At 40.4% G+C, this 20,045-nt stretch overlaps 1 protein-coding gene across 2 annotated transcripts; it reads right to left on the reverse strand.

The window, feature by feature from the left end:
• Positions 1-2,652: 2,652 nt before the first annotated feature.
• LOC148893968 (protein tyrosine phosphatase type IVA 2-like) lies at positions 2,653-19,456 on the reverse strand. 2 transcript variants are annotated; one of them, XM_089004316.1, is made up of 9 exons: positions 19,321-19,456; positions 18,738-18,875; positions 17,938-18,071; positions 17,515-17,867; positions 17,051-17,143; positions 13,697-13,827; positions 5,704-5,814; positions 5,433-5,507; positions 2,653-5,309 (listed from the first exon to the last, which is right to left on the reverse strand). In XM_089004316.1, the coding sequence occupies exons 4-9, from the start codon at positions 17,608-17,610 to the stop codon at positions 5,198-5,200; spliced, it is 618 nt and encodes a 205-aa protein (XP_088860442.1). In that variant the 5' UTR covers positions 17,611-17,867; positions 17,938-18,071; positions 18,738-18,875; positions 19,321-19,456; the 3' UTR covers positions 2,653-5,197. The 2 variants fall into 2 exon arrangements, with proteins under 2 accessions (XP_088860442.1, XP_088860443.1); XM_089004317.1 differs by lacking the exon at positions 5,704-5,814.
• Positions 19,457-20,045: the final 589 nt, after the last annotated feature.

Below are 20,045 nucleotides of genomic sequence, written 5' to 3' on the forward strand. Positions count from 1 at the left end.
GCATGCTTGCTTTCTGCTGCCTCTCACAGTAGTACTGTACTGTATATTGATGCTAACGTTACCATGGGGCTTGTCATAGCCACTAACATTCGACTGTTTCATCAATTGTATTGTTTCCTTGAAAATTAGAATCTATCAAATTAGAACATGTTCTCTCCACAAAGGCAAATTAACGTGTTTTATTTGTATTTTTTTACTTGTCCGCTTATTCAAAAGGCAGTGTTTATCTATTTCAACATCAAGTCAAGATCATCCAAACAAGATGGCTTTTCCTCCCATGATTGTCCCCTTGGAAGAGGGACAATCATGGGAGGAAAAGCCCCTACATGGGTTGTACCACCAAACCATAGTGGCTGATCTCAAGAAGTCCTATCAGTGGCTAGAGAGGGCTGGCCTAAAGGACAGCACAGAGGCACTCATCCTGGCTGCTCAAGAGCAGACCCTGAACACCAGAGCCATAGAGGCAGGGATATACCACACCAGGCAAGACCCAAGGTGTAGGTTGTGCAAAGAGGCACCTGAGAGAATCCAACACATAACTGCAGGGTGTAAGATGCTGGCAGGGAAAGCCTACATGGAGCGCCATAACTAGGTGGCTGGCATAGTCTATCGAAACATCTGTGCAGAGTATGGACTGGAAACTCCAAGGTCAAAATGGGTAACACCTCCCAAGGTAGTAGAGAATGACCGAGCAAAGATCCTGTGGGACTTCCAGATACAGACTGACAAGATGGTAATGGCCAACCAACCAGATATCGTGGTCATAGAAAAAGGGCAAAGGAAAGTCGTTGTCGTGGATGTAGCGGTCCCGAGTGATGGAAACATCAGAAAGAAGGAACATGAGAAAATCGAGAAATACCAAGGGCTCAGAGAGGAGCTGGAGAGAGCCTGGAAGATAAAGGTGACAGTCGTGCCTGTGGTGGTCGGCGCACTCGGGGCAGTGACCTCCAAATTCGACGAGTGGTTGCAACAGATCCCGGGAACAACATCAGATATCTCGGTCCAGAAAAGCGCAGTGCTAGGAACAGCACGGATACTGCGCAGAACCCTCAAGCTTCCTGGCCTCAAGAGGAACCGAGCTAAAATGGGGGACAGACACCACCCATGAGGGGTGAGACAAGGATTTATTATATATATTGTGATATCATGAGAGGCTAGCTCTCAGCGGGACGGGACAAGAAGTGCAATGGACGACAGGTTTGGATACAAACAAAAGGTTTTAATCAAGGGTTCCAGGGGGAATTCACAAGCAACAAAGGTTCGAATAGTGTCTCTTCCAATACTTGTCAAAATAAAGTCTCTTCTGATACTTAAATCCAAATAAAGTCTCTTCTGCTACGTAAATCCAAATAAAGTCTCTTCTGAGGTAAAACTGAAGACGGAGTTCTTTACAAGAGTCTCTAGGCCTCACCCCTCTTGACGTCCTCGTCATGTAGCCTAGCCACCTTAGCTAGGTTCAAATCCAGTGTCCAGTCGTGTGGTCCCAACAGGCAATGAGTTCCACGCAGCAATCAACTTCTCCACAGAGCACAGCAATCGAGCTTGTCTTTCCCCAAGCTGCACACTCAGAGGCTCTCTGCCTTAAGAGCCCTGCTTTCCAATCAAGTCCTGATCAGCCGCAGGTGTGTGGGTTTAATTGCTGCCTTCCACCAGGTGGGGCAAAGACTCTCTCTGGGTGGAGCCATCTTAGGGGGATGTATTTGCCCTCCAGGACACAGCCTCTTGTGACATCACAATATATATATATATATATATATATATATATATATATATATATATATATATATATATATATATATATATATATATATATATATATATATATATACAGTAAAGTCTTGTTATATCGATATCGGATATATCGATAGTCCTGGTTATATCGATACCATTTCTATGCACGCACGGAGAAAATTACATGCAAACAGGGTCGGATATATCGATAGTCCCGGTTATATCGATATTTTTTCGGACTCCCTTGAATATCGATATAACGAGACTTTACTGTATATACACACACACACACACACACACACACACACACACACACACACACACACACACACACACACACACACACACACACACACACACACACACACACACACACACACACACACACACTGTACAGTATTTATTTATGTACATTGTTTCAGAAAAATGTCACATTCCCATTTGTGGTTTATCATTTGATTTTCATCACTGTGCATAGTAACTTTTAAAATTATGTGTCAGTGAATAAAAACAAATGTGTATTTAAATCTATAATCTATCGGCAAATTGTCATATTTAAAAATATCATTCCACAAATAAAATAGCTCTTTCTTGCAGATTTGAAAATTAAGTGATGAATCCATCCATTTTCAACATTTTGGGAGTGGGAGAATCCCTCTTTGTCTCCAGGTATAAGTCTGGCAAGAAATATGAACAAAGGAAAGTAGTGGCAACAGTATAACAACTTGAGTTTTCAGACGAAAATATACATCTTCAGTGTATAAAAAATACTGTAGTATGTTTGAGCTCAAATACTTGAAGATCATAAACAAAACTGTGATTTTCAGAAGAAAACAAATGAAGTCTTCGACATCTCAAAAACTTTCACTAGACACTTTCCTGTGTTCAATGATTTGTATAAGAAGAAAAGAAACACACAAGGTTACTTAACACATTTATTGTGAGGGATATTTCAGAAAGAAACATTGAAATAAGTCAATAACGGGAAAAAGGATCAGCAGAAACATTAACGACAGGACCAAATACTAAACTACAGAAAAGTGTCAAAGAAGGAATTCTGGCATTTTGGCAGGAATTGTGCTCTATGGATGGAACAATGTTTGCATACTGTTAGCATCTTTGTTATGTGTGCTCATTGTGATTGCACGGAGCCCAGCAATCATATCATAGTGCATCCAGAATCATTATGCAGATTACGGATAAATAATGTTTAGACCTGGATAATAGTACTGTAATCCACTATCATACAACTTGTTACCAGAACACAGTATCATAGAGGAGAAAACAAAACACAACAATCATCTAAATATTGTGCCATATCCCCATTTCCTGATTTCTTAGTTTTTTTAATGTCTATTATTTGTTTGATTATTAAAAAAAAAACAAAAATAGATCAAACTAAGGACATTAGGACACAGGTAAATATGTTTAATGGCACATCAGATTAAATAAATTTAAATGAATTATCACCTAAACCTTTGTAAACACTGGCAAAACATTGTAATACAAGGTTTTTGTAAAGACTCACATTGGGACAAACAGACGGTACATTTGAATTGTATAGTACTATCGCAAAGTTGGCCTAAAATGGACATGTATTTGGAAATAAACATCCTTTGAAAGCATCGTATGTGCTACATCTTGGACAGTTAAAGAGTTGAGATTGGAAAGACTACCTATTAATTAAACAACAAAGACATAAGATTGAAAATACTGATGAATCTGAATGTTGACCTGGAACGGGAGGGGGTTAATTTGACTCTATGGTGCCACATGTAATTTTCTTCTTGCGTGCTAACCGGAAATGGATGTCGGTTGAAGAGTATTGTTAATTGGATTAAAAACTCATCAAAAGTATCAACGATATCATAACCACAAACATTTGCAAACTTGTCATTCAATGAATATCCAATGGGAGGGTCTTCTTCACTTTTTACCTTTAAGTGTTTCACATTTGACTAAAAATATCAGCCTGCGTGTTTTGGGTATTTTAGATGCTATAAAACGTTTTTCTGATGTCAGTTAGGAAACAAAAAATGGTGTTGGTTGTCCTTTAAGTAAATGGTATTTCAAATAGTTTTTCTAGCTTTAAGGTGAGGAGGAAGAATAATCTCATAACAAGCCTCCAACTTTGTCCTAACTAAAAGTTTATCGGCCCCCCAAAAAGACAAATAAAAACAACAACAAAATGAAATAGGAGCCACTTTTAAAATCTGGCACACAAGGTTATTTGGGCACTTTTTCTCCCGTTTTTGTCTCAACCTCAGACCACAAACATCAAATTATTATGTCAGCTGTGTATCAACTTTTGGCTCACCCTGTTTAAGAGTGAAGCCACTGAATATTTCTCCCCTAGTGCATACAAATACATACCCTTTGTGTCATTATCATTTTTTTGCTATCAAGCAAATACCAGTGATTAGATGAGACGAAGGAAAGAGATCTTTGAATATTTTGTAGCTCTGAAGCCAAAGGCCTTGAAGGGTGTCACTTCATGCATGGCCTAAGAAAGTTAGGAAGGTGGATTCCAAACTCATGTTAATTGCATTCTTCAATCTCATATTCTGCCTTTTCATGCCACAAGGAGATTGCTTCTTTCCATGCACAAGAACTTGTTATTGCTTCACCCTGGCAACACAGAGGCTCAAAATGGCCTTTGCAAGTGCTCAAAATGCCGTAATCTTCGGACCGATCCAGGCCGAGGATAGCACTGCAGTGCGGCTCCCTATTTAACTGATTCTGCTCTCCTCTCATCAAGTAGACTTGTTTTGAAGATGTGGCTGACATCAAAATGACTCTTAGGGCAGACCCTGTGCAGGGTCCCAGAAGAATCCTTTCAGGACTGAATGAAGGTGTCGTGGAGAAGGTTGGGAAACTGTCCATTAGAGTCCAGCGGGATAACTTCAAAGGGGAGAATGTGCTATTTGGATTCGAAATAGTCAACAGAATAGCAAGTCCCATAGCTAAGAGGCTAAAAGTCTTCTTACACTTTAAAGTGAAACTGCCGCTTGGATAATCTTAAATCGATTAAACATTTTGAACTAATTCTACATCAATAACATCAAAATATGCTTGAAACATTGATGAAAGTTCAGCGAGGATTTAGAGGATGTGTCAAAGTCAAGGCCTGGGGGGCGAATTTGGCCCGCCACATCATTTTATTGGGCCCGCAAATGCAATTAAACCATGTCAAGTGCCTTGATGCTTGCAAAAGTCCAAACCAAAATGTCAAATTGTTGTATGGAAACCACAATAACAGTCATTATTCTTGACTTTACATTTGAAAACCAGTTCTTCATTCATTTGTTGTGCGTTCTGTATGTAATACGTGTAGGAGATGGAACATGCCAATGGTTTCCCCAAATTCATAATGGCCCTTGGAAGGAAACCGTAACTACAATGTGGCCCGCAGCAAAAAAAAATAGTTTTACTCTTGATTTAGAGGGTAAGCTATGGTTGCTGAAGCCTACTGTATTGTGCAACTCTGTCCATTGGCATCTTTGGAGCGCAAGCACAATTTCGGTTTGTAGTTTTCCAGGAAAAGCAGTTGCTTTGCGTTGAATGCTCCACGACGCTTCCTAAAAAAAAAGTTTTTTTTATAAAAAAAAAAATCACAAAGCTTGAAACCCATGTTCACAAAGAGCCCACTGGATTGTGTAATGGTGGCCTTGTACATGCTAAAAATTAGATGAGGTACTCACAGTCTTATGAAGTGAACAGCATCTTCGTAGACCATCCCACACTCGATCAATGCAAGGGCCACCAGCACTGGAGCTCTAGCAAAAAAAGGCAATTCCAACAATCAAGGAATGCATCTACAGCAGTCAAGCACAATGGACCATAAGATCGCAACTAGTTCCAAGTCAATAGCTCAGGATGTTGTGAGAATAAGGAAAAAAAAACATTTGTGTTTCTAAACTATATGTGAATGCATTAATGCACATTGCACCCATGGCATGCTATTAGTCTTACTTTAGCAAAAAGCAGTGTTTGAAATAACGTCTGCCCGGAGGCCTGGGGCGTAGAACTTTTACATCCGGCGTACAACTTTCAAAACGTTTCGGACCGGGTGGCCGACAACTTCTTCAAGAAAAAAAAAAAAAAAAAAAAAGATTATTTTCAAATAAAACGTTTGTTTTAATCAATAAAGCAAAAGCTACAAGCAAACCGCTACAAGCCACATGGACTTCTCTTTCTAAGCTTTCAAAACTTTCAAGTACACTTTTCAGTCACTGTATAGTCCGAAGCACACAACAGGGTTCTGATTGGCTGCCGTACGGAGTATGCAAATTGCCAAACGAACGTTCGTTTGAAAATTTGCATACTCAGCACGGCAGGCAATCAGAAGCCTGTTTCGTGCTTCGGACTATACCGTGACTGAAAAGTGAACTTGAGAGTTTTGAAAGCCGCTTAGAATAAGGAGGCCACGCGCCTTTGAGCAGACAACGCAACGCAAGAATTGCATTGTGCACCATGACAACAAACGACAACTGGAGCAAAATCTTGAGCAAGGGATATTTACCATAAATTAAGAAAGGGATCATTTGTGGTAGGTACTTCCTTAATTTAAAAAAATCCTTTGTACTTCGTAACAACATATATATAGGGCCAATACTACCAGTAAGACTTTAGTTTGCTGACGTAGGTTCTTGGATAAGAAGCGAAACGTCCGACACCTTCAAAGAAGTACAGTTGACGGCTGAAGAAACCTTTTCATCGACTTCGCAACAATGTTTTTTTTTGCGATTGGTCTTCTTATTGTGTTTCAAGTTGTGAAAAATGGGTCTCGTTTATTTTTCTGATTCGTCCATCTTTGGTCACTACCGCAGTTTAAACACATTCCAATTTGTTTTTAACAAAAAAAAAAATCAATTAATAAGAATTTCCTCTTTGCAAATATCCCATGTAAGTATGTGAACTAACAAAGCATCTTCTTTTCCTTTCGGCTTTTCCCCTCAGGGGTCGCCACAGCGAATCAATGTCCTCCATCTATCCCAGTTTTGTGCATCCTCTTCTCTCACACCAGCTACCTTCATGTCCTCTTTGTCCATATCCATAAACCTCCTCTTCGGTCTTCCTCTCGGTCTCCTGCCTGGCAGTTCAAGACTCAGCATCCTTCTCCCGATATAGTCACTCTCTCTCCTCTGGACATGTCCAAACCATCTCAGTCTGGCCTCTCTGACTTTCTCTCCAAAGCCTCTAATATGAGTTGTCCCTCTAATGTACTCATTCCTGATCCTATCCAACCTGGTCACTCCCAAAGAAAACCTCAACATCTTCAGCTCTGCTACCTCCAGTTCTGCTTCCTGTCTTTTCTTCAGTGGCACCGTTTCTAGTCCAAACATCATGGCTGGTCTCACCATGGTTTTATACACTTTTCCTTTCATCCTAGCTGAAACCCTTCTATCACACATCACACCTGACATTTTTCTCCAGCCGCTCCAGCCTGCCTGGACACGTTTCTTCACCTCTTTTCCACACTCTCCATTGCTCTGGACAGTTGAGCCCAAGTACTTAAAATCCTCCACCTTCTTTATCTCTTCTCCCTGTAGCATCACTCTTGCACTTGGATCCCTCTCATTCACACACATATATTCCGTCTTGCTGCGACTCATCTTCATTCCTCTCCTTTCCAGGGCATATCTCCACAGCTCTAGTTTCTCTGCCACCTGTTCCCTGTTCTCGCTACAGATCACAATGTCATCTGTAAACATCATGGTCCAAGGAGATTCTTGTCTAATATCGTCTGTCTGCCTGGCCATCACCATAGCAAACAAGAAGGGGCTCAGAGCTGACCCCTGGTGGAGTCCCACCTCCACCTTGAATTCCTCAATCATACCGACAGCACACCTCACAACTGTCTTACAGTCATGATACATTTCTTGTACCGCTCTAACATACGTTTCCGTCACTCCAGACTTCCTCATGCAATGCCACAGCTCTTCTCTGGGCACCCTCTCATACGCTTTCTCCAGATCTAGAAAGACACAATGCAATTCCTTCTGACCTTCTCTATCAGCATTCTTAAAGCAAACATTGCATCTGTCATACTCTTTTTTTGGCATGAAGCCATACTGCTGCTCACAAACGTTCACTTCTGCTCTTAGTCTAGCTTCAACTACTCTTTCCCAGAGTTTCATTGTATGGCTCATCAACTTTATTCCTCTGTAATTAGTACAACTCTGCACATCTCCTTTGTTCTTAAAAATGGGCACGAGTACACTTCGTCTCCGTTCTTCAGACATCTGTTCACCATCTAAGATCTTGTTGAATAACCCAGTCAGGAACACCTCCGCCACCTCTCCAAGACACTTCCATACCTCGATTGGTAAATCATCAGGCCCGAGTGCCTTTCCCCCCTTCATCCTCTTCAGCGCCCTCTTCACTTCATCCTTGCTAATGCTTGCTACGTCTTGGTCCACAACATTCACGTATTCTACTCTTTGTTCCTTCTCATTTTCCTCATTCATCAATTCTTCAAAGTACTCTTTCCATCTTGCCATCACACTACTGGCACATGTTAATACATTGCCATCTCTATCCTTAATCACCCGAACCTGCTGCAGGTCCTTACCATCTTTGTCTCTCTGTCTCGCCAGCCTGTAAAGATCAGTCTCACCGTCCTTGCTGTCCAGTCGAGCATATGTCATCATAGGCCTCTTGTTTGGCCTTTGCCACCATTACTTTAAACGTGCGCTGCATCTCCTTGTACTGCTGTCTACTATCGTCCGTCCTCTCAGTGTCCCACTTCTTCTTTGCTAACCTCTTTCACTGTATACACTCCTGCACCTCCCCATTCCACCACCAAGTCTCCTTATCTACCTTTCCTCCACTCGATACACCAAGTACTTTTCGACCTGTGTCTCTGATTATGTTCGCTGTAGTTTGCCAGTCATCTGGAAGGACCTCTTGCCCACCCAGTGCTTGTCTTACCTCCTTCCTAAATGTCATGCAACACTCTTCCTTTTTCAACTTCCACCATTTTGTCCTCACTTCAGCCTTTGGTTTCTTCATCTTCCTCACTGCCAGCGTCATCCTACACACCACCAACCTATGCTGTCTGGCTACACTCTCACCAACCACTACTTTGCAGTCACTGATTTCCTTTGGATGGCGCCTTTGACACAAAATGTAGTCTACCTGTGTACTTCTGCCTCCACTCTTATAGGTCACCCTATGTTCCTGTCTCTTCTGAAAGAAAGTATTCACAATAGCCATTTGCATTCTCTTAGCAAAGTCAACCACCATCTGTCCTTCAGCGTTCCTCATCTGGAGTCCAAACCTACCCATCACCTCCTCATCATCTTTCTTTCCTGCGCCAACATGTCCATTGAAGTCTCCACCAATTACAACCCCTGATGTTCTATATGACTTCATCAAAGTCCAACCAAAATTCCTCCTTCTCCGTCAGCTCACATCCTACTTGTGGGGCATACCCACAAACAACATTGAACATCACACCTTCAATTTCTAGCTTCAGACTCATCATTCTATCTGATACTCTTTTTACTTCTAAGACATTCCTAACAAACTCCTCTTTTAAGATAACCCCAACTCCATTTCTCTTTCTGTCTTCACCATGATAGAACAACTTAAACCCTGACCCTAAGCTTCTAGCCTTGCTCCCTTTCCACCTGGACACACAGTATGTCTACCTTCCTTCTCTGCATCATGTCAACCAGCTCTCTACCTTTACCTGTCATTGTTCCTAAATTCAAAGTTCCTACTCTTAGTTCTATACTCTTGCCGTTCCATCTCTCTCTTTTCCTCCGGGCACACCTCCCTCCTCTCCTTCTTCGACCAACAGTAGTCCATTTTCCACTGGCACCCTGAAGGTCAACAGTACCAATGGCGGCCGTTGTTAACCCGGGCCTCGATCGATCCGGGATGGGATTCATAGGTTTTATTCGCATATTTGTTTTTGCAATTTTTTTTATGTCGGATGCCCTTCCTGACACAACCCTCTGTATTTATCCGGGCTTGGGACCGGCACAATAAGACACTGGCTTGTGCCCCCTTGTGGCTACATTGAACTAACAAAGCATATCATCCATAATGTGTATATTTCTGTCATGATGGCTGAATTGAATTGCTGCAGCTTTTCATCAGTTTCTTTGCAGTCAGGAAATCACAGTAGTGATTTGTTGATTTAATGGGACTGAAGGTGATTCCCCTTGGGTAAGGTTAAGTGGCAACAAACTCAGCTTTCTAAGAAAATCGATTGGCCACAGTCGTCATAATTAAAAAAAACTTTTGAATGGATCTTTTACTGAATAAATCGAATCACTTAAATATTGCATTTCATCATTAAGTCTGTGTAAGCTCTCAGTCGTACAGGAGTGGTCCATCGATGAGAAGGTTTCTTAAGCCGTCATCTGTACTTTTTTGAAGGTGTCAGACGTTTCGCCTCCTATCCAAGAGGCTTCGTCAGTTAAAGTCTTACTGGTCATATCGGCCCTATTTATATATCCCTATTGTCCAGACATGGGCCGATATGACCAGTAAGATTTTAGTTCGCTGACGAAGTCTCTTGGATAGGAGATGAAACATCCGACACCTTCAAAAAAGTACAGATGACGGCTGAAGAAACCTTCTCATCGATTTCAGCATTAACTGTACAGGAATGCATCTTGTGTCTGAAAAGGGGGCCAAATTTGAAATTGATGGGGCCCGATTTAACTAGATTGCCAAAGTGTAAAAAATAAAATATAAATATATATATAGATGAAAATAAACCAATATACATTAATTGGATGATGATATTTCTAAATTGAAAATGAAAAACCATTATTTGAGAAAAATATATTTTCTAATAAATCAACAAACAATTTTAATTCAAGTCAAAGAATGTATTCATAAATAAAATAAACAAACATTTTCAATTTTCTTTAGTTACGATACAATCAATCCTGTACTATGTTGATAGAGAAGACTAAGAGAACAGATTTAGCAGAATATTTCTTTCTAATGTATACCTAAACAAATTTCTTTGCTTTGACTATTTCCAAAGTGCTCCAACAGCTCTGAAATATTCCCATTATCCACTCAATTCAAATCATTAACTGCAGTTTGAGGCAACAAATTGTCACTACCCTTCGAGGACTTATTTGTTTCTTAAAAAAATGTGAATATGTTTGTTTGCTGCCTGTTTTTAACGTCTTTTAGAGTTTTACTTCTGTTCTCACTCTCCATACTGCAACCATCTGCCATGTTTGATGTAAACACTGCAATGCACCACGGGAAAATGAATACGTACTGTATTTGATTATCTCTTTCGGCAGTTTCCGGGGAATCACGTAAAAGCCAGACATATCCTCTACCACGACTTTGGAAAGCACCGAAACAAATGCAAGGCGATTATGGATTATCTTTGTGATATTAACCTTTTTTTATGTTAAACATTAAAAGTGGATGAAGTAAAGTATGAATTTGTCAAGGAGGCAAATACTTTTTTTCACCACACTGTATAAATTATGGCACTCAACGTCTTGATTACTGTAATGCCTTTGAAGTCTTCCAATCCTCAATAAAACATCTCCAACTGGTCCAGAATGCTGCTGCTAGCCTCTTGTCTGGTATTCTTAAAGGACAACCGACACCATTTTTTTGTTTCCTAACTGACAACAGAAAAACGGTTTATAACATCTAAAATACCCAAAACACGCAGGCTGATATTTTTAGTCAAATGAAAACCACCAATGAAAATGACTTAAAGTGGCCCAAAACTACTTCAAAATGACCTTGGAGATGCCGAGTTACAGAAGGTCCCGCCCCCTTGTTCGTGACATCACGCCAAGACGTCTTGCCTTGCTTGAGAATCAAAACAATGGCTTCAGATTCGGAGAAGATGCTTTCTTGTTACTCATCCAGTTATGAATATGATTGAAATAGTTCTGAAGAGGAAAGCATAAATGTTTGCAATCGATTAAAGAAGTCCTTCCGTGTCATTTTGAGGCATCTGGACTGCAATGTAGAGTCCCAGCAAATGCACAAGATGGCTCCCAAGCTCTGTTGGAAATGGGCTGATTTGTCTGCTAGTATCAAATATTAGTCTTGGTGCAACACACAACAATTCACCATCGCGTTATTTATGTGTTTTCCTTATAATTTTGCAATCAACACGGATCAACACGAAGTTTTCAGACCAAACCAAGTACCCAAAATGCATTATGTGTCGCTTTCTCGGTCAGTGACGATATCTGCCGTGACGTCACAGGAGGTATCGTCACCAACTCAAAAACAAGTATTCCTGAATATTCAGCGCGAGTCTTAAAACGAAAAATATTTTCTATATGCGGTGGAATCTTTGTAAAATACGCTCAGTAGAAGTCATTTGAAGTGATGTTACAAATTATGGACATATCTTGTCCGAAGGCGTCGGTTGTCCTTTAAGATTGAGCACATAACTCCTACTCTGGCATCCCTTCACTGGCTCTCTATACATATTCTTCTTCTTCTTCTTTTCAAGATCCTATTATTTGTTTTTAAATCATTCAATGACCGCGTGCCACTTGACCGCTCTGAGCTCATTAGCTCACACACCCTCCCGGCGCCTTGGGTCTGCTGACCACACATTAAAAGTACCAAGGACTAAACGGCGGCTCAGAGGGGACTGAGTCTTTTCCGTTACTGGTACTTCTCTCTGGAATGACCTGCCACGGAACATTCGGCAAGCCCCCTCAATGCCCATCTTTAAAATTCGCCCCAAAACTCACTTGTACTCTTTGGCATTTGACTAAGCATGACTCAGACTTGGACTTAGTTTTACGCTCGGGTGCTTTTTACTATTTTTGTGACTGATTTATTGCTCGTCTATGATAGTTGCTCCTTGTACAAAACTTTGGATACAGCTCTGTCTGTTTGAAAGTGCTCTATAAATACAGTTAAGTTGACTTGAGTCAAGTTTTAAAGGACAACCGACGTCACTTTTTTGTTTCTTAACTGACATCAGAAAAACGTTTTATAGCATCTAAAATACCTAAAACACTCAGTATGATATTTTTATTCAAATGCAAAACACCAATAAAAATGACTTAAAGTGTCCAAAATCTGCAAAAAATTGAGCTGCGAATTGGGCTTTTTCTGAAGTCCCGCCCCCAGTTTGTGACGTCACGCCCAGACGTCTTGCATTGCTTGAGAATCAAAACAATGGCTTCAGATTCGGAGCATATGCTTTCTTGTTACATCTCCAGTTGTGAATATGATTCAAATAGTTCTGAAGTGGAAAGCATACATGTTTGCAATCGATTCAAGAAGTTATTCCATGCCATTTTGAGGCAACATTGGAGAGAAACGATCACCAGAAAAGAGGCACAAAATGGCGACCTCCTGTGGCCACCTCCGTTTCCACAGGCTGATAAATTCCTTATATGGAGCTTGGACACCCTCTTCTGGCGGCTTTTGGGTGCAACACAAGGTTTTCAGACCAAACAATACAGCAAAATACATTGACGTGATGGAAGGACTGCTACAATGTGTTTTTTTTTTTTTTGGTCAGGGGGCGTTCCTTTAGTGACCTCACGTACGGACTCGTCACCCACTCAAAAACAAGACTTCCTGAATATTCAGCGCGAGTCTTAAAACGTAAAATATAGCTATATGCGGTGGAATCTTTTTAAAATACGCTCAGTAGAAGTCATTTGAAGCATTTTACAAATAATGGACACGAGGACAGTAATTTCATCTGTGCTGTATGTCATGCTTATAAGCATATTTGACAATAAAGCTGACTTTGACAACTTGTCCGGAGACGTCGGTTGTCCTTTAAATGTTTTTCTCCTCCCACACACCCGATTAAAATGGATTGGATTGGATATGCCTTTATTCGTCTCACAGGGGAGAAATTTACATTTCACAGCAGCAAAGTGATGAAAGGAATGAAAATGATCAGCTCATGAACAAACCTGATCATTTGAATCAGAATCAAGGACTGGAATTTGACACCTGCATTCTCGGGAAAACATACCTTCCTAGTCCAGCAACGCAATGCACAGCCACACAGATGCCAGGCTCGTCTCTGAGCTTTGTCTCCAAAAGGCTCAACCAACTGTCAACCACTTGATCAGGAGGGGCAGAGCCATCTTCAAATGGCATATCCTATAAAAAGACAATGTCGATTCAGGGGAACATCCATATATGCATCTTTATGTTCCGTAGTTCTTGTATCTTATCCGAGACACCTCCCTGGCAAGGCCTTCCGGGCATGACTTGCTGGAACGAGATCCTGTGAATGACGTAAACAATGCGGGAGGGTTTTACAGACTCATGGCTAGCTTCGGAACATTTCAGGATCCCCGGGAAGAGCTGAATGAAGTGGCTGGACAGGGAGAGAAGTCTTGGCTTCCCTGATTAACCTCCTGTCCCGGTGAACCAACCTCGATCAAGCATAAGAAAATGGACGGATGCGGGCACAGGCACAGAGATTTGTGGGGAAGAGGGTGTTTAACCCGAAATACAGGTCAACCCTGTTGTCAATAACTGAGCTCATTGGTGGCACCAAAGCGCAACATGTGGGAAGGATTTCAGTTGACTTTGGTGAAATGTTTGTACCGCTTCAAAAATGGGGGAAAAAAAGAAACAAGAAAATCCGAAGGGAGACCTACACAATTTTGTAAGAACATAATCTACAGGTCCAATTTACTGTTGGGCAATTATGTTCTGACAACTTTCTTGGTTCTTGCTAAAATCGGGACTACATTCAGTCCTACATGATGCTTTGGAAAGGCAAACGAGTCATGTGACCAGGAGAAGTGACAGTTTTTTTTTTCTCGTGAAAATATTAAGTGTCGCACAACTGCTCAGGCACCTCATGCAGAGGTCTTGGTCGAGGTTATGATCCACAATGAGCCTTTGTGAGATTTTTTTCAACACGCTCATATTCACGGGGATAAATTTACATTTCTGAATGAATTTATGATATTTTGAACAGCTTTAACTACAGTTGAGCCGAAAAAATATCATCTCAGAGTGGAATACATATAAAGAATACTGAATGTGTGTGTGAATGTGTGACATGGCAATGGATGAATATATTACAAAAATAATCAAAAAATCGAATCAGCCCAATTAATTGTAATTTTATGAAAACATCTTTTTTATTTCACATTTACCATGTTTATGTTGTGACTCGACAAAATTAAATATTACACATTTGTTTAGCACTAATGTTGTATTTTAAGCCACTGAAAACGTAAAATAAAAATTAATATTACTTTCATGAATTTAACTCATTGGACTTAGCACATTTATGATACATCTTTTTGAGTCAGGAAACATATTAGCTATCTAGTTAGCTAGCTATTTGTTAGCTAGCTATCGAGCATTCTATTAGCTAGCTAGCTAGCTAGCCATCTGTCTTTTTGAGTTATTCCTGGTTGAGTGAACGCTGGCGCGTGTGGCTACCGCTGCTCATCCAAAGAAAAACTTATCCTGTAACTGAAGTGTCCTTGAGAGTTTTCAAAGGCGCTTATAAATGAAATGTATTATTATTATTATTCTTATTATTATTATTTCATACAAATGGTAATCAGCTTATTAATAGGAATGGTTTATTAAAAAAATATACTAGATACTAGATAAAAAGATACTGTATATAAATACAAGTGATTAATAGGATGATTGATGGAACGGTCAATCGATGGTCTATATTTCAGCAAAACATAAGCACATATTGTATATCCATAAATAACATATACAGTGAAACCTTGTTTATCGCAGGGGTTATGTTCCAAAAATAACCCGTGCTAGGTGAAAATTAGTCTGCTTTATTTATTACTTGTTATATACTGTATACAAGACAACCATTTAATATGGAATACTAAAATAACACAAATAAAAATATAAACGTGTTTTTACAAATAGTTATGATCGTTTATAGAAACATTGATTGAAATAAGAATTTAATTTCTCCATACGGGGTTGGACTCTTTCACATTGGACAGTTCCTCGAGACTTTGCTTCTTTGTTACAACTCTGTGACGCTGTCGTGTCTTTTTCTCCCAAAGGTTGTTTATTTTTTGTTTTGTTTGTTTGTTTTTTTAACCGAAATAATATAATTATGGGTACGTTTGGGTCATCTGCGATTGACCAATGGCACTGGCAAAGAATGGAAACTGAAACGCCAAGTGATACGTTTTAGAACATTACACGTACATATGATAATTTCTGCAGTGAAAACTCTGCAAAAGTGTGTCCAATATCTATGCGTCAGATCTAGAATAAGGTATGCAGTGATTTTCTTTTTACAAACTCTTGTATCTACTTTTTTTTTTATCTCTGTTTGGTTCATGTTAAGGGCCATCATGGCATGTATATGTGTGTGCGTGCGTGCGTGTGCGTGTGTGTGTGTGTGTGTGTGTGTGTGTGTATGTATGTGTGCGTGTGCATGTATGTCTGTGAACATGTTGATCTCGGGAGGTTTGCTACTTTTCTAGCAGATCTTTCATAATAAAAGTTTGGGCACCCCTGCTGAACAGAGACAAATCACATTGGTCGACAGCAGGGGTGCACACTTTTTCAGTATGAGAGCTACTTTTGGAATGACCAAGTCAAAATGATCTACCGATTATATTTATTAAGAAATATATTGAGGATTCTTGCAACTTATCTTGACGTATAACCGCATATGTTGCACAACACAACATAATTATGTGCCTTTTTGCCATGACCTGAGTTCACTCTGATGCCTGGCAGATGAGACAAACGCACTTTGAAAATTTCATTGTGGAAAAAAGGCCCTCGTCCCATTTCCTATCAAAGTGATGTTTTTTTCTTCTTACTTGGTCCAGCTCCCCCCAATCATTTTAGTTAGTCCTTACGTTTAAGAGGAAAAAAAAAACAAGCAAAAGCCGAGGATGTAACTAACGACTAGATTGTTAGCTTTGTAACGCTCAGGGGCGTTGTTTGAGCACGCACATTGTACCTAATAGTGAGATCATGATTGGTTGGTCGGTGTATCAATCAGGTTAAGGCCAGGAATGGCTGATAGGCAGAGGTCTAGTTTTAATTCCAAACCACTCAACTTTATTTGTATAGTTTCAGTTCATGACAATGTAATATCACCTTGTCATGCGATCTACCAATTGTACCCTAGAGATCAAATGGTAGATCGCGACCGACGTATTGAGAACCCCTGGTCTACAGTGTCTCAGCCAAAATCAGGCTGCAGAACATAATGCACTGTTAAAAAAAGCTAAAAACTGTCTACATTTTGTTTGTTTGTGAAACAGCGAACCCATGACAGTTGAACCACTTTGCAGCAAGTTTTCACTGAATACATTATATACGTACATTACATAAATCAATACATTTGGTCACTCACCAGGACACGAATGCCTTCTTGTTCCACTAGTGCCGTGTCATAAGTGGCAGCACACACTCTTACCAGGGTATTCGCTTTATATGCTTTGAGATCCTTTGAATCAACACAGATATCAATGTTACGACAAGCCCTCGAGAAATATTGTTATTATTGAATACAGAGATGATAGTGGACTTGGCAGAAAATTCAGTAAAAATTCAGCGAATCGGTGTCCTTCATCGTTAGAGGTTTGATACTCTCTCTCTCACACACACGTGCGCGCACACACACGCACACACCGACACACGCGTGCGCACACACACACAGACACACACACACACACACACACACACACACACACACACACACACACACACACACACACACACACACACACACACACACACACACACACACACACACACACACTGTGAGTATATCTAGAGGACTCTCATATCTGTGAAAGTTTTTTTTAAGAGTCTTACCTCAATAAACCTTCCAATTTGTGCATTAGTGGGATTGTGTGTGATGAGGAACCTTAGAGAGTCATAAGAGATTTCCACTGGTGCAAGTCGGTTCATTTTCACACCCTCAGAGGGTTGCTACTTTATGGAAAATAGCAGACGTTTTGTGAACAGTAGTGAAGGTGAGTTGGAACAACAGAGCAAATGAAATGTGATCAATCCCGGCTTCCTTTGGAAAATGTCAACCAATCCAAAGATGTAAATCAAACTCAGCGATGAGAGGAAAAGTCGAGATGTTGAGACCACAAATAAACAAAGTCTCTCCTGTTCACCACAGTTTTTTTCACCTAGTTAAACAGGATGGCAGGGAAGACCTGCAAAGATAAAAGTGATTTACTATATTGCTATCTTGTTTTACGACTATTATTTACCACTCTGACTTACCTGTGAGTATATGTGTGTGGATGGTAGTGCTTTTGTGTTTCTCGTGTCTGTGTTTCACTTGTCTACAATGAGCAGCAGGTGCTGGGCTTGGCAGAACTCCCTTTCACGCCGTGCAACTGCCATACATGAACAGCCTGAATAAAGAGAAAGACGATAATCTGATCCACTTTATTCCAGTTGTCCCATGCAGACATTCTGAACCGGTAGCCGGCCAAGACAACAACATTTGTGAAGTTTTATAAATTTACAAACTCAATGATGGAGGATGTCGCTGTCATAGAGCTCCAGACCAACTTTTGTATTTATGATGAGTACAGTTAGCACTGGCCAGAAATTTTAGGGGTCCACGTCGAAAATTCAAAGTTGACTTGCAAAGTAATCATTTACTTCTGTCATTTTCATTGTGAGTGAGTGTGAGAGAGCCTTTACATCAGCTCCAATATTTTGTTCTTCTACACTACTACTCTCATAGTTTTGCTGCTCGAATTGGGAATTGCTCCATTATTATCTCATTGACCTCCTTATAATTGGCCGGAAGTGGGGAGCATGGGTTTGTCAGCAACCAATTAAACAGTATTCAACAATATATGAACAAATTATGAACATCATTGTTTATAAACTAAAATGTTACTTGATGCGACACGTATTCCCGAAATATACTTCTTGTTCCGACAAGATCTTTATGTGTGTGTGTGTGTGTGTGTGTGTGTGTGTGTGTGTGGGGGGGGGGGGGGGGGGGGGGGGGGATTAGTGAGTTTTGGAAAGTTTTTTTTTAATACAAACGTGAACTCAATACTCACTGTGATGTGAGCTGAGGAGACAGTTCATTGAGTACGCAGAGGAAAATGTGACGGCGGCTATATGTGGACACACCATTGATGGAGATGCTGTTTTGCTTCTGCTCACGGCTGACAACGGCCTGCTAGCTTGATGCTAAACTGTGGTGCAATAGAAAACACGGATTTGAGATTGATTTGCATCGTGTTCGGGGAAACGATAAATTGAAGTGACCGCACATTAAACATAATAGTCAACGAAATAATCTGAAGGAATAGTGATATATTACATCACAGAGTTAAATGTTGGACCGCTAACTATTCGGAAGGCGTTTAGACAGATTGAGATTACGGTTACAAAAATCGACAGACGAGTTGCTGATAAGTGACATTGACAAAGTCGAGGTTTCAGATATGCACATTTTATGATAACTAGATCCGATAATCCAAATTATACATTGAGTATAACATCGCAACATTTTTTTACTCCAGTCAATTACAGTAAATGATTTGCAATGTAAAGTAAACTAAACGTCTGACGTGACATTACACGATAACAACCGTGCAAAAACATCGTGCACGGAAAGCTTAAATAAACTGTATTTACATAAAATTCGGCCCAAGGAGGATCTGAGAAGGAAGGCGAGAAACGGACACAACAACCAGGTTCTGAAATGAGAGCACAATGTACCCAGTAGTGATGTGTCGTTCGCGAACGAGCCGAATATGAGATCCGGATCTCTGAACTGAACGAAGAGAGCCGGAAATGGGAGCCATCAATTTCCCCCCTCTATTCCTCGCCCCTAGTCTTCGGTTAAAGCCACTCGTGAGTGGTCAAGATCCACAGTCGAGGCGGGATGGGAGAATTATAGACATACACAGTAGTGAGGAGAACGCGGAGTGGTTAGAGAAACAGAAGCACACTGTGAGTATCACATGATACAGGAAAGGGCTTTCTGATTCTGATTCTGATTCTGATTCTGAAAAGACTTTCTCAAAGAATCATACCAGAATCATATATGACAAAGAACATGCTGCAGTCCAAGAATGTGTAAAAAAAAGCCCTAGCTGTTTGTCTAACAACTGACTGATGGACATCCCGAACCACGACATCCTACATGTCAGTTACATGCCACGTTATTGAACATTTCAAAGTGGGGACGTGTCTGCTGGATTATTTGAGTTCAATGAAAGACACATTTCTGAGAATTTAGCAGAGGAGCTGGGGAGGTACTGCAGGGCCCATGCAGTTTTTTTTAGCCATTTGAGCAGGTCACTGGAGATCAGTGTAGACAGGTACAGTGGACAAATGTTCTCATATTATGCTGTTAT

The sequence above is a fragment of the Hippocampus bargibanti genome, linkage group LG09, assembly GCF_051943395.1.
Source record: "Hippocampus bargibanti isolate YZ-2025 linkage group LG09, ASM5194339v1, whole genome shotgun sequence".
Classification (NCBI taxonomy): Eukaryota; Metazoa; Chordata; class Actinopteri; order Syngnathiformes; family Syngnathidae; genus Hippocampus; species Hippocampus bargibanti.